Source organism: Bombus terrestris, chromosome 7 (genome assembly GCF_910591885.1).
Source record: "Bombus terrestris chromosome 7, iyBomTerr1.2, whole genome shotgun sequence".
Lineage (NCBI taxonomy): Eukaryota > Metazoa > Arthropoda > Insecta > Hymenoptera > Apidae > Bombus > Bombus terrestris.
This window is the reverse complement of record NC_063275.1, coordinates 15,340,268-15,354,481: the sequence shown is the minus strand read 5'-3', so window position 1 is coordinate 15,354,481 and position 14,214 is coordinate 15,340,268. Positions and strand designations below refer to the sequence as shown.

The following is a 14,214-nucleotide window of genomic DNA, read 5'->3' as shown; positions in this document are numbered from 1 at the left end:
ATTTTACTATTTACGCAATCTTCTCTCGATTACTCTTCTCTACTTGTATACCGGAGAAAAAGCTTTCTCTCTGTTGCAAAGAAAGATCGATGGAAAATTTGTTAAAACAAAAATCCGCCGCTGTAAAGGGTTAACATCCTCATGCACTCGTAACATTCCCCGGAAGAAAGGGGATCGCATGCAAGCCGGGATACATTCGCAACATTGTTCGATCAACAATGGCTCGAGCAGCGTTCTTTCTTCGTCCTTCTCTCAGCCACGCAAAAGACGTTATCTCGTTTCAACTCATACCGGGTCAAGGGGAGAAGGGAAACGTCAGAAGGGTCAAAAGTCGAATTGCACGTTACACAGTCTACGAAAGAATTACCTTGCTTCCAGAGCCAGCCTTCCTTGTCAGGGTTGAAGAACGTGTGCATCAGATCGTTCCCGTCGTCTTCCGGTATCTTGAACGGTTCCGTCTTTATACTTTCGTATAAGCTCTGCAAAAGTAACGTACTGCTTTTAAAATACCTATACGATCTTTGCGAGTAAATCATTGGGTTGTTCGAAATCAAGCGATATGATTTCGTATTTCTCATTGCTGTTTCGAAACTCGGATAATTCTCGACGGTACACAACGAGGAAGATACTAAAGGAAATTCGAGTTTTTGCGAGCCAAACGTGTCGTCAGTGGAAATTCCAGTTTTCCTAAACGTCTCTCGCAACCATAGGAAAACACTTACTGCAAACGTTATACAAAAAGGATTCGACGTTATAATATTATAATTACAAAACGATTTATTCCAGACGATGCAAATAGCAAAAGAGACTATCTCGCTGAGAAGAGAAAAGGAAGCTACTCGTTTCACTTTTTACAAAAATTTAACCATTATCCACTTTAACCATTATCGCCAAAGTATAAATGAGAACTATAACGTTTATTCTCCGTTTATATGGCACGAAAGAAAATCAACGATGTACTCGACAGGGGCAGTATCGGCATTCCATTCTGCTCGTCGAAGACGATACATAAAATCGATGATATCCTGCAACTAGTAAATCTATGCTTACATAAGAGCAGCAGCATATGATCGCCAGTCTAGAATCGTTTTCGATCCGGCAACGCGTCGATTAGACGAGGTGAGACGAGGTGAAACGCAGCGCGCCACTTTGCATAAATCTACCATTAAGAAATCACCGCAACGGACTTCCCCGTTAGTCAGTAGGTTCATTCTAATAACTGCGATCCGCCGGTTGTGAGGCGACTTGTAAAGCGCGCCAATTGCTTTATATCCTGGCCATGGATCACGCGGATGGAAACACGCGTGCATCACGACATAACACGAACGAAAGGTCGGCCACTGCACGCGAATGACGTACGTCTTTTGTTGCACACGCTATTGCGTTATTTATCGTGTTTGTTAAGACCCACTTGCCTCCTTCTCCACCGATCCTCGGTTCGTTTATTCAATTTGGAATTTTTGCACCAGTTCGTCTAACATTTAGTGCTAAACGTCCGATATCCATTGGAATATAAGTCGATTAAATCCTAGTCGTATGGGATTCGGATTGTCGAACGCGTGTAGATACTCCGAGCGGACGACTGAATCGATCGGTCAAGCGAGAATCTACGAGTGACGCAAATGTTTGCCAGGAATTTACCAGAAATTTCTGATTAATACGCTTTACGTCATCGGAGATGGGAACGGGAATAAACGCAGAATGTTTCAATAACTCGGTTAAACCGCAAACAATATCGTAAAGATTGCTTCCTCATCGATAGAACGGATTAAAGTTAGCCGAACCAATATACAAGTCTCATCTGGAAACACGATCCAACTCGATATTTCGAACGATATCCTAATGGCACGTGCAGCAATCGTACGGTTGGATTTTAGAAAAACGACAAATTGGAATTTCATAGCGCCCTATCTTTGAATTATATCGAACGTGCACCGATTATTATCGATGATTTAGTACGGCGATCTAATTTCGACGTGTGTATCGCCTCTATTTCCGGTGATAGAGCTCCACCTAATCATTACGGTTGCCGACACGTAATAAAATCGTTGCACCAACAGCGCTGCCCCAATTGCAGGAAATCTTTCGTGTATGTTTTTGCGGCACGACTTGCGGAACAAGGAGAATTTGCATTTTTCGCAAAACACGAATATCGGGCGAAAATTGTAACGCAAAACGTGAAACTGCGAGTCCAGGTGGGAACGAGATTAAATCTCGAATCACATAGGCGAAAAGTAAAGCGAACCAAGATCGAATTAACCTTCGGAACTTTCACATTTTCATCGTCGCTCGAGGTTCGTACAATTACGCTGTAACGAACAAGGAGAAGAGAAATAATGGAGCTTCCTAGAAAATGTCCAAAAATGTCCCGTCGATAGTCCGTAAATTATCGTTAAACATAGATCGCATGACTTTATTTATCGTCGTACGAGCAAAAAGATCTGGCTGCAATCTCACGTTGTAAGCTAGCTATACACGATTCGAGGAACGGTTCCCATAGAGAGACAAATGACACAGGAAGCGCAGATAAAGCGAGAGCGAGCTTTTGCACTCACCACAAGGAGTTCGCGAGGTAGGTCGCCGCCATTGTTGATGCCACGGTTCATGGAAATGAACTGTTCCACGCTGGGTTTATCCTTGACGCTCGGATTGTGCAGCGACGTGTTCAACATAATGATGGCGAAGCTGAGCACGTAACAGGTGTCCGTGTTCGTGAATATGTTCGGGTTCAACTGGCAGTACCTTTGCGCGAAACACTCCATCATCCGGTCGATCTTCTGCGCCTCACCGGGTAATCTGAACGACCAGAGGAACTGTCGAAGAGCTTGTACCAAGATCAGGTCTGTAAAATCGTGCAGTTCGACGAACGCTCGCAACACCCTCTCGTTGAAGTCGTGTCGTTCGCCGAGGTAGTCACCGATCGCGGTTTTGTTCAGGCCCTCGCCCTTGTAAAGGAACTGGGCGACGTCCTCGGGCGTCGGGGCCAGCAGATTGTGCTCGATCAGGTACTCGATTCCCTTCTTAGGGTCCATGTTGAACTTCTTACGGCCGATCGACGTCTGTTTCGCCTTGTTCGACGGCTTGGTCTCGTCGGCCGCGAGACCGCCGCCCTCCATCGCTTCCATCTCGGCCACCACTTCGCCCAGCTCATCTTTCAGTTGCTGCAACAGAAACGAACAGGTCAGCGAAACGTGCACGACAACGGCTTCCTCGTTCTCGCGAGCGAATCTTCACTCACGCTTCCATCTACCCTTGAATCGTCCTCTTCGTCCCGAATCGAACGATCGGTGTAACGCGATTTGCCAGGGGGAAGATTCGAATCGAACGTGCCGTTTCGAGGTTCTAAGGTTGCTTCGCGGATCGAGGGTTTAACCTGTCTCCGCTTTCATTTGATTAATGTTGCGTGTAATGCCAGGTAGATCGAGTATCGCACGAATTAGTCGACACGACGAGCGAAACATTTGCTCGGCGAAGCTTTTCCTGTGGATGTCGAGGATATAGGGATGAATGAAGTTTGGAAGTAACTCAATCTGCTGGGACAGATTGCCCGGAAACGAAAGATCCGGAAGAACCTGGTACATATGTACATCGTGTAGAAAAGTTGCAAAGGAGGTCAAGAAATCCGATAGAATCGAACGTTTCTGTACTTACGCAACTGCGACTTACAGTTACAGTTGCTTTCTTCGTGTATCTTTGCTAATAACGATACTTTTAACATCAAATTTCAACAACGATTTGTTCCACCATTACTCGAAGCTCTTTCAAATGATCGGTCGTTTAACCGTATTACAGCAAATAGTAATATCGTGTTAAGATTCGATGCGAGAAACATCAAAGGATTTCGTAGAATCGACCAAGTTTCTACGGTTCTAAGTTCGTTCTTGCCTGATGCTCCTTCGATTTTTTTGCTCCTTACCACTTCCATCCACTTTCGTCCCTTTATAAAAATCATCGCTATGGACGCACCCCATGTTTAAAGGAAGTCCTTCATCCGACGTGTTCTCGTCTTTCCGACTTAGATAAGCAAAGAACTTTCCTAGGGTGAATACCGAGAGGGAAGCGTCATGAGTGTCACACCGGTATCTGTCTCTCCCCCCGTAGCTACCGTCTACGGTTTTATCATTACGGAATTAATCACAAATAAGACGCTGAGTTTCGCGTTTCAAGGTTTAGAATTAAAATAGGATTAAAATGCAGGAAATACCAGTTTCCCTGATCTCATTATGTAGGATTTATCGTTTCGCTATCTTCTGTACAATTTCGAAGAAGGAGAGGATGCGAATATCGCAGGAGAGAAACATGACAAGTACATTTTTGTTGATTTTCTGCTTTCAGATGTCGCACGAAACAATCGTACAAAGTTCTTTTTCGAGGTTTGTCAACGCGCAGCAGTTCACCAGCGATCGCAAGTACCAGTACGCGGACTTCCTGTCGAGTGTCTGACTCTACCAGTCGTTTGCAATTTCCTTCTGCGGTATTTCCCGCTGTACGCGCCGGATTTGGAGGGCATGCCGCGGATTCCGGTGTCCTTTTTTGTTTCCTTCTCCGAGCTGCTAAACTACGTCGCAATCATCGAAAGTGCTCGACCGACCAAGTGGTAGTCTTGCTTATTGTTAGTTAGATACGTCCGTATCGTTGCGAAAGAAGCGAAAAATCGTTGGACCGTTGCACCGTAATTGGCTCGACTTTATCGACTTTTCTCGACGAATACGTTGCAAAACAGCTTAATTTTCAAAAGAATACAAGATCGATCGAATGCGTTACGAGAACTTGCTCCCCTTTCTCATTTTCTTTCCCGACCGACATTTGAATTGGATAGAAATACGTGTCAACTTTTTCTACTTAATTACCCATCGAACACGATGTAACGACCTTCCGTGGCAGAAAATAATTCCACGCCGAAGCTCCAGCGTTGCCGGAAAATCACAATTACGAAAATCAAGGCGAAACACAATCTCTTGTAACGTTGAACAAAAAGGAGGAAAAAGAGAAGAAGCCGCGATGTGTGTACGTAGTATGACAATAGAACGAGCGTACATTTTCATTCGTCGAGGTGAACAAGAGAAAAAATTGAAACAAGAAACGTTGGAATAATATTTCCACGGTGTCGTACGCGAACGCGTGTCTCACGGTTATGTTTTGACCCGGCCGTCTCTCAGAACGCACCACCTCCGACCTTAATCCGGAATCAGACACTTCCGGAAAAACTCAGTCACATCTCTTAGTTACGATATCGCGTCGAGGAAACTTCGAAATCTGTCGGTTCGGTTTCATTTATCCACCCAGAAGTTCTTTATCTTTGCAAATTTTGCCTGCCCATCCAATGCCTGTTTTGTTAGGATGGTCATCTTAGCCCGGTATATCTTGTATCCTTGAATCTGACAAGTTTTTCGATAAAGAACTTATGTAAATAATTGATCAGAGTTGCGGATATATTTTCAAGCTGAATATTCGTATTTCGATAAGTACAAGCGAACACGAGATCTTACAATCCCATGGCAATTGCCATGCGAGATTCGTTAGGAGAAGTGAAATAGATGAGTTCTTTGTAGATCAAAATAGGTTTTTAACGAAGGCATTAGCGTGATTGAGCGCGAGCACGTCTTGGAAAATGGCTTGAGGCGTCACGATCTTGCCAAGTATCTTCTCAACTGCATCAAAATTTAATATCGTCGTAATAGGGTGAGTCACGAATGCCGACCAATTATGAATTCGTTCGAAAGACGAAATTTTTACGACGACCGAAGTTCACGTATAAATCTTTAGTTTGAAGTTTCAAATCACTCTTAATTACTCGTGCAACTGATCAGCGCGGTATAGAAATTTTATCTGAGAAGATCGCGCGTAGAAAATATTAATATAGAATTCTGAATGTAATTTTCCCGCGAGATATTCTATTCATTGAATTCTTGCTCGCGGTACGCTCACCCCTTGTAAGTTTTTAATTAACAACAGACTCGAACGAGTAACAATCCCGGAGATTTTATTAAACAAGCGATTCTCCTTTTGCTCTCGCGTCCGCGGATTCATTCCGCTCAAACAATGAGCATCTCTGACAGCCATCGAGAACAAATCTTCCGGTTTTCCCGTTTTGAAAGAACCGTGAAACTTTTCGAAAAAGCATGATTTTTTTTTTTGTTATAAAAAAAGAAGACGGAGAAATAAAGGGGAAGAAAAAGTTGCCCTTTCGTACGGCAGAAAGATAAATTCTGCTTAATTACCGACAAAAGGATATCCGGCCTAATTAATGTTCGGGGTCGGCTTTCTTTCTCGCGAGAACCGCGCGATATTTCTCGAATGCTTAAGCGAGGAAATTATTCAACGATCTCGCTCTCTGCCCTCCTCCATTGAATTGTTAACCCGATTTCCAGAAATTGTCAAACTAATTGAGCGCGAATCTTTATTCGCGGAGCCATGAAAATTCCTCTTTATTCTGTTTTTTTTCCGCGATAACTTTCGATTCACGATCGTGAAACGATCAACCGAAAGGAATTCTGCGGTATTGTCTTTCGTTCTGCTGGTAGTTGCGTGCTAAGGTATAACAAGCCGTCTGTCGGTTTTAATTGTGCGTGTTTATAATATAATGTATTACTTAATAAGGTGGGTGCATCGAACTGGGGAATTAACTTTTTCCGTTAGCCGGCGCTTGAAACGTCTGGTTATCGCTGTGCAACTTTGCTAAGAGAAAGTAACTCGTTGAGCAAGTTATTTGTTGTGATATATGCACAGAAGAGCAAACGAGGATCGCCTTTTTACAAATGCTAATCGGATTTTTGAGTGTTTCGAAAGATTCTATCTCGATACTTTCGACCACATTGTAAGGAATTTTCCAAAGTGATACGATCGTCGCTCCTGATATAGTAGAAAAGGTTTTAGAACAAACGATTGAACGAAAGACACGATGACTCAAGCCGAAAACACGAATAAAGGTTTAGAAAACGTTACTAAACTTGATGACTAAGAAAGAATTCTTCGCTCGAAAATAACCTACGATATTTCATGACGTATTTTCACTGTCTATCGCAAAGACTATACGCACATAATACGCAAAATATGCCTGTTGAACAGACGTCTGTTTAGACTCTATTTCTTCAGTTATGTTTATAAAACTACGATTTCATGCGAATATCAAAAGACTATTAAATAATACAAAAATAGTATAGTTGTTTATACAAAATGTATCGATTTCTGCTTACTGAAATCATTTCAACGTAAGTATACTGTACATAGAGGCATCTATTTTAATATCAAATATTAGTCGCAAATATGATAAATCCGAAATATGAAACAATAAATTGAGTAATAACGGAGGAAAACAACGGGCGCGCTGTTTGCTCGGAATAATAGAAACGGGGGAAAGAGAATTCGTCGGGGATCAGATCCCGGGGCCGGAGTAAATTTTCCACTTCCTTTCAGCCAGTTCGTCCAAAAGCTGTTTATCGAGGCCCTACGCCCAAGGAAGTACAGTTTATTTTTAACCGGATACATTCACCACGCGTTCCACGCGTTTACGAGCGCGTCAACGTCCGTTTTGTCGGAGGACACTTGTCAATGAAAGCCTGACATCGAAATTTCGTTAGCAGAGGAATGATACAACGGAAGCTTGTTTGCGCTTATAAAATATGAAGCGGACGCTTCGAATAATTCAATGGTCTAGACAAATATCGAAAGTCAAACGAAAAGAAGAAATATTACGATCGAATTAGAGAAGAAAAATATTCTTGAAAGTTCTTTTGGATTTGTTCGGTGAAACGTTACTCGTGCACCGTTCAGGTTTACGTAAGTAGAATGTAAAACAATGGATAATATGAGTTGTTGAGAAAAGCTACTAATGTTGGGAAAAATGAAGAAGAGACGACGTTACGCGACGAATGTCGAATGCAATGGAGTTAACGGAAGACCTTGAAGAGCAAACGGCTTCGGATAGGTATAATTATTTACCTGATATCCTTAGAGATCTTCGACCTGTGTGGCGATGCAATCGGGTCAGACTCGATACCTATGTTTGGAAGAGAGCAAACGCGTTTCGATATTTTCAAATAGATTTTTAAGAAAACAGTGCAATTTCGTCGTGGAAGATTTAATTAAACTCCTTATTAAACATCGAAACAAAATAATCTGGTCTAAGCTCGAGCTATTGAATTTTTCTCTCGGAGTAATCATAATAGTTAGACTTTTAAATAACCAGCTAAATGTACGAAAATGAACCAAAGAAGCATACAATTACCTCGTCTGAATGGATAAACTTTCATCTACTATAAGCAGTCTCTATTAATTTTGTACAAAAGTCTCATATACGTGTCGCGTCTTACGACGACCTAAATGATATTATACTACTTTAATCACGACTACATTCGCTCTTATCAATTACAATCGGCCAATTCTCACAATTCTGCCGCAATATAATCCTGCATCGAAACAATGATTCCAATATTTTTCACAGAGTTGTTCATCGTGTAGACGTGGAAGTTCGATCAAAGAAAGCAGAGAATCGTATGAAAAGGAGAAGGAAACGCGAGAGACTTTCGCGTTGAAAAGAGCGAGGGACAATCGGTCGCTTTCCGGTAGACTGTAGAGCGTTCGATATCCATCCTCTCTGTCTCGACGAAGATTAAACCTTGGTCGGTTTGGTCGCGAAATGACGAGTGAAGAGTATCGAAGGCTTTGTCGGGAATGGAAGGATGGAAGAAAAAATCGATGGATACGTGCAAACGACGCGGTAGTTCGCGCGATATCCTGGCGATCTTCACCAGTGTCGCCCTGGAAAACGACGCGAACACGCGATCGTAAAATATTTATTCTGCCCGTCGAGGAAAACGATGCAAACCGGCGTAATGTGTTTCACGTTTAAATATTCCAAGTAGTTAAATCGTTTGTTCAACTGCAATCTTATTTTACTTTATTTTGTTCTTTTTTTTTCACTGATTTCCAACACGAAAACAAATCATCAATTTTTTGTAGCAAGTATTTATTCATTTTTCTTTTTGGCAAAAAGTTTAGAGTAATTTAGGTAATCCGTTTTTTAACCTGTTTTTATTCGTTCATTCGCGTTTGATCGTAATACATATCTCACGAATGTTTACAACTTTTATCACCACCGTGATTTCATACATTATTATATTCAAAATTTCGAATCAATCAATTGGAAACGACACTTGCACGTTCCACGATGTCAAGAATTGACATGTACTAGTTCATCGTTTTAATATTTAGCCGATAGAACGAGCTCGACATCAATTATTCCTTGAAACGTCGCATTTCGTAAACTATAACATTCTATGTTCGTTGTTCGTTAATGTCCACGATGACTATGTGCAATTTACAATTTCACAACAAACGTAACCTAAAGCGTTAACGTAATTATAGCTGCATAGCTCGCAAACTTATTGTATTAATACCATCGCTAATTACATCGAGCAGGAAGATAAAACGCACGATGTTATTTTGTGTAGATCTCGCTATTCGAAGCGTTAGACATTAGACAAATTTGATGAGAGAAAGAAAACCTAGGAAGAAACATTGTTTGAACGCGAAAGGTAACTGTGCAAAGGTGAACAGCAGGAGTTGTGTACACGATACACCCTCCTGGAGGCAGCCAGCCCTCGGTAATATCGAAAAGAGGTGGGAGGAGGTCGGAGACGTTGTCCTGAGTACACCGACCGTATTAAGCGCGTTTTACGCCGCTCTACTTGTTATTCAGGTTCCACGATCGGCAGTTCGTTCGCGGGGAAAAAGAAATTTCACCGCCTCGCTCCGAGGCATGTCTTTTATTTTTACCACGACCACTTTGAAGAAACTAAAAATACGACTATCACTGAAACCACCCGGTAAATTGACCCTTTTTTTGGAAGTTATTTGTTAACTCGAATCAAGTTTAAAAACATTTAAACAAAAAAAAAAAAAAAAGAAAAAATAAAAAAAGAAGAAAAAAAAAGTTTGAAATTTTGTATATGTTAGATCGTTCTAGATAAATTTGATTATCTAAAAAGAAAGCTATGATTCTAAATAAAGGATATATCATCTACGTTTACCCGGAGGGTGTTGTACAGCTAAGCCACCCTTGTGATGTTTACTGGCGGAAAAGAAACCCTCAAGCTGACCTATCTTTATGGTAGGCTTTAACTATATCGAAAGGGTTAATAAGGGTACGTAAGAATTACGGACAGAAAAACAAGTATTTCGAACCTTAAGTTTTTGACTAGAAAATATCTGTCGCGTAAAAAGTGTACGTCGCGTAATGGTAAATTTCTACTTAAAAAATTGTCCGCAAATGATTCTTTCATTAAATTTCCTGCTGTTACTTACAACCACCATAGTTCACGATAGTTCTAAAAATGACTGACGTAACTATTACTATTGGTGAAGGGTAAAACGAGTAAAGCAACGATGAATATTGAGGTGTATCAGGGACTTAAAGAGCGAAAACATTGACGTAGAAACGCGACCGGCTGCCTCGGTCGTTAAGCCATTGCTACGTCTGCGGAAGGTGTGGCCCTTTTCCTATAGATAGGCTGATCGGAGGGGCGATAATGTCCCAGAGGGAAGGTAGAAGAACTTCACCCTCCTATACAGAGACCAGCCCTTTTGACTTGGTTTGAAATTTCTGCAACGCCACACCAAACTAATCGTATTTCCAACTGTCTTCGTCCTCGCTCTTAACGCCAGCTCTTTTTTCCCTCAGTTCACCGTTCTAGATTTAGACGAATTAAATTTACTTTTCCTTTTCTTCGAGAATAAGAATCGCGATGCAAGAGTTAATTAGTAGCAATAACATTTCTATCTCGCCTAACGTTTTCGCTTCACACAAATAGTGTTTTTTTAATTGCTTCGTATTACAGAGGCATAATCTTCTAATTACTCTGTAACATCAATAGTAATCACGGGTGATCTTCAATTTAACAGAAAATTTATTCAACGAGCTGCAAATAGTCGATAGAAAAGGAAAGGACGCACCGCTACAAAGAAACTTTTTTCTTTCCACAAGTAAACTGATCGTTTAAGGGAATTTTCCAAAACACATATTTCGTTAACAAAACAAGCAATCGAATTGTTCGTTTGAAGTTCAACGAAATCCTATCAACCTCCAATCCTCAATATCAAACGGAAACTTCCCCCAAAACCTATCATGCATCTAAAATCCTACTATGCAGGACAACCAGCAACCACCCTGTACGACAAACCCTTGACTTGAATAAACGAAAGACAGGCAAACTTCTGCCAAGTTTGTACTCTTGCGCACATCGCGTTAAAGAGGCGATCGCGTTACTCCTTGACAACATCGCAAACCTTCAGAGACCCAGTCCACTTCGTCTTCGACCCTCTTGTGAAACGGTTGTTCGAGGGGGAAAAAACGAAGAAATTAGGAGAGAGAAAGAAAAAAGAATATAAGAAGAAGGAGACGAAGAAGAGATTGGTTCGCATCAGCGACGCAGAACTCTTTGCTCGTGGCAGTATAGCCAGGAAAAAAGGCAGGGAGACCGGAAGTGGGCTCTCGTTGTCTTCGATGGACCTCGTTAACGGGCGGTCGCGGCGATATAGCGCGAGTCACGGACAATAACGTTGGTCGTCTGTGCCGGCACAGAGTGGTATTGTCTGTTATGCAGCCGTGTTTCTTTTGTCCGTTCTCGGCTCCGCATCCGGCCACGACGCGGCCCCGTCCTTCCACGCCATCTTCTCGTCGATGCGTGAGAAAACATGCGTGACTCTCTCTCGCGGTATCTGTTGTATACACCGAGCGCAGACCAGACGCGAAAATGCCAACCGTCTGCAGCTTCGATGCTTCTGTGCCGGTAAAATCGATCGTCCTTCCGATTCGACCTTGAGTAACACCGACTCAAGGGCGTAAGCGCGCGCGACTCAATGAAGCGGCCACTGGATTCGACGCCGCCATCCGGTGCTGAACGCTCCTCAATGGAGAAATTGTTTCGGAGAATCTAAGTAATTGGCTGTGCGTCTATGTTCAATTTTTGTCGAAGTAGAAGATGGGGGTGTTTGAAAAGAGCGTTTCAGGTTCATGTTCGCAGCTGATATATATTCTAAGTTATCGTTAGTTCGAAATATGAATGATATAAGAAAAGCTTGAGAAAAGCTTCGATAATTGTAGACAGTGAACATTTGCAAGTTGAATAACGGAGCGTGGCATGCGTATTCGGTTTTCACACGAATCGACGGTGTTACCTAGAATGTCTTAAGATAAAAAGAAGGCAGTTAGACGAAACGAGAGAAGAAACGTCCAGTTAGGCTAAAAGAACAGCGCGGGAAATCGCGCATAACAGCCACTGGGTTCGCATCGTATATTGTAATTTACATGGGAACGTTTAACGATGCTATCGCAAAAATTGCCAAGCTCCCAGTAGTAAAGTCGCCCCATGGACTTCTTCACCGCGGTTCGAGTTTAATGAACCTTAACCTTAACTCTAATGAATCTTGTCGAGACGCCACAACGTAATTGTTAACCCCGTTACGCAGCGCGTTGCTACTTTTACGGCCGACTCTCCGTTTCTAAAATAACACCGCTTCGCACTATATTCGTCATTAGATCAGTTGGTGACTGGCTCTTTAAGTCCAATGTTCTTTAAACGCACCGATTTGTTCGAATTTTTCATCCCGTTCTTTTTTTTTTCCTCCCCTGTTCCCAACTTGTTTAAAACGTTCACATTCGAGAAGAGATATCGACTTTCGATTTGGTTCGAACATGTTAAATTACTGCGAGTAATCGCACGCAAATGAGGAGAGAGAGAGAGAGAGAGAGAGAGAGAGAGGGAGTCGTCGATCAGCGGAGCATACTCCATTTGATTCACCTAAACGACATGCATGCGCTATTTATTTCTCGACTCGCGAGGGTGATCTTTATTTTTACACATCGACCCCATAGAAGCTTTTATTAATCAACCATACGATGACCTCTCCTCTTCACCCAAGGAATTACTCTCTTCGAGCGAATCGAGAGCAGCACGTTTACCTCGTTGTTCCTATATGAATATTTTTAGCAGAGCGTATCTAAAAACGTACACTATTATATACCATCATTTTTTAATGTTACTCTCATAACTTATTCGAGGATTAAGAATAATTCCAAGATCTGTTTCATCCTAACCGTGGAATTTCAAGACCACTGACTCGAAGGAGGTTCACTTCGAAACAACCAAGGATCTTTCTAACTTTACGATCAATGGACTCATAAAGCTTTAGACCTCTTTAGAATTTACGATCTGAGATAGTTAGTTTCCCACTAATCTCCGTTAAATTAATTGTTTCCTGGAATCAAATGGACGATTCCATTGATCTATTCGCGATAATTGACAATTTAAATAAAATTAATCTTATCTTCCTTCCTGGTCTCCATATTTTATCGTAAACGAGATACTGTGGGAATATTGCCAGATACGATATAGAGCTAATACGCGGTGTTCCAAATATTAAAACACCTTGTACGAAAGAATAAATATCGTTTAAATCAACGGAGTCGTCGTTGAACGTTAGACAAAATATACAACGCGCTCGTTCCAACGAAAATAACGCTTCGAGCAACCTCTAGCTAAGGTATGCGATCGTGCAAGGTGTCGCATGGTGGTTAGCATTGCTAATAGACGTGTTTGTCATCATCGACAGAAAATACAAACGGCAGTCCTTACCTGACCCCGTCAATTAATTCAGTCCGTGACAATGCGTCCCACGGTAAATCAACTACCGTCGTGACACAGGAAGCTTTGTTGACGCCATCTCTCTGAACTATGAACTGTCCTGCTTCGCAATCAACTCGCATTTCCTTTCTCTTATCCAGCATTTTTCTTTTACCTCGTATCAGTGGAGTATTTCGAATTTTCAAAAAAGATAAAAAGAATTCTCCAACATAAATAAAACGAATACGATTCGCTGTGACGTTAATGAATAACTTAAATGCCATTTTAAAAGGATGATGTAAACTGTAAATGTAATTTATGTAATTCGAAAAATTCCTAGGGTTGGCTCTGTTAAATACCGTTGCTTTTTCCCATTATTATTTCGTGGAATTTAACATTTAACCATTGTAAATTAAACTCCGATGTCTTTCAGCTTTCCCATGTCGAACAATGCGAGACCGCGCGCTCAATGCGATGGCAATTTGCATTTTAAGCCCCTTCCAGATAGAGGAACATCGCAAAACGATGAATCATTCGCGAACGTCGATGTTCGCGCGGGCCTGCGCGCATTATCGTCGTTTTCGCGATAAAC

The 14,214-nt window shown here is 41.8% G+C and overlaps 1 protein-coding gene across 9 annotated transcripts in view; it reads right to left on the bottom strand.

Moving 5' to 3' along the window:
• Positions 1–14,214, bottom strand: part of LOC100651006 (cytohesin-1) — a 59,030-nt gene that overhangs the window by 5,805 nt on the left and 39,011 nt on the right. For 8 of the 9 annotated variants that reach the window (XM_048407222.1, XM_020863649.2, XM_048407226.1 and 5 more), the window contains 2 exons: positions 2,556–3,161; positions 368–479 (listed from right to left, as the gene is read on the bottom strand). In XM_048407222.1, coding sequence (XP_048263179.1) covers positions 368–479; positions 2,556–3,161 — 718 coding nt within the window. Of the gene's footprint in view, positions 1–367; positions 480–2,555; positions 3,162–3,238; positions 3,447–14,214 lie in introns of those variants that run through there. The other variant, XM_048407227.1, reaches the window with a different exon arrangement.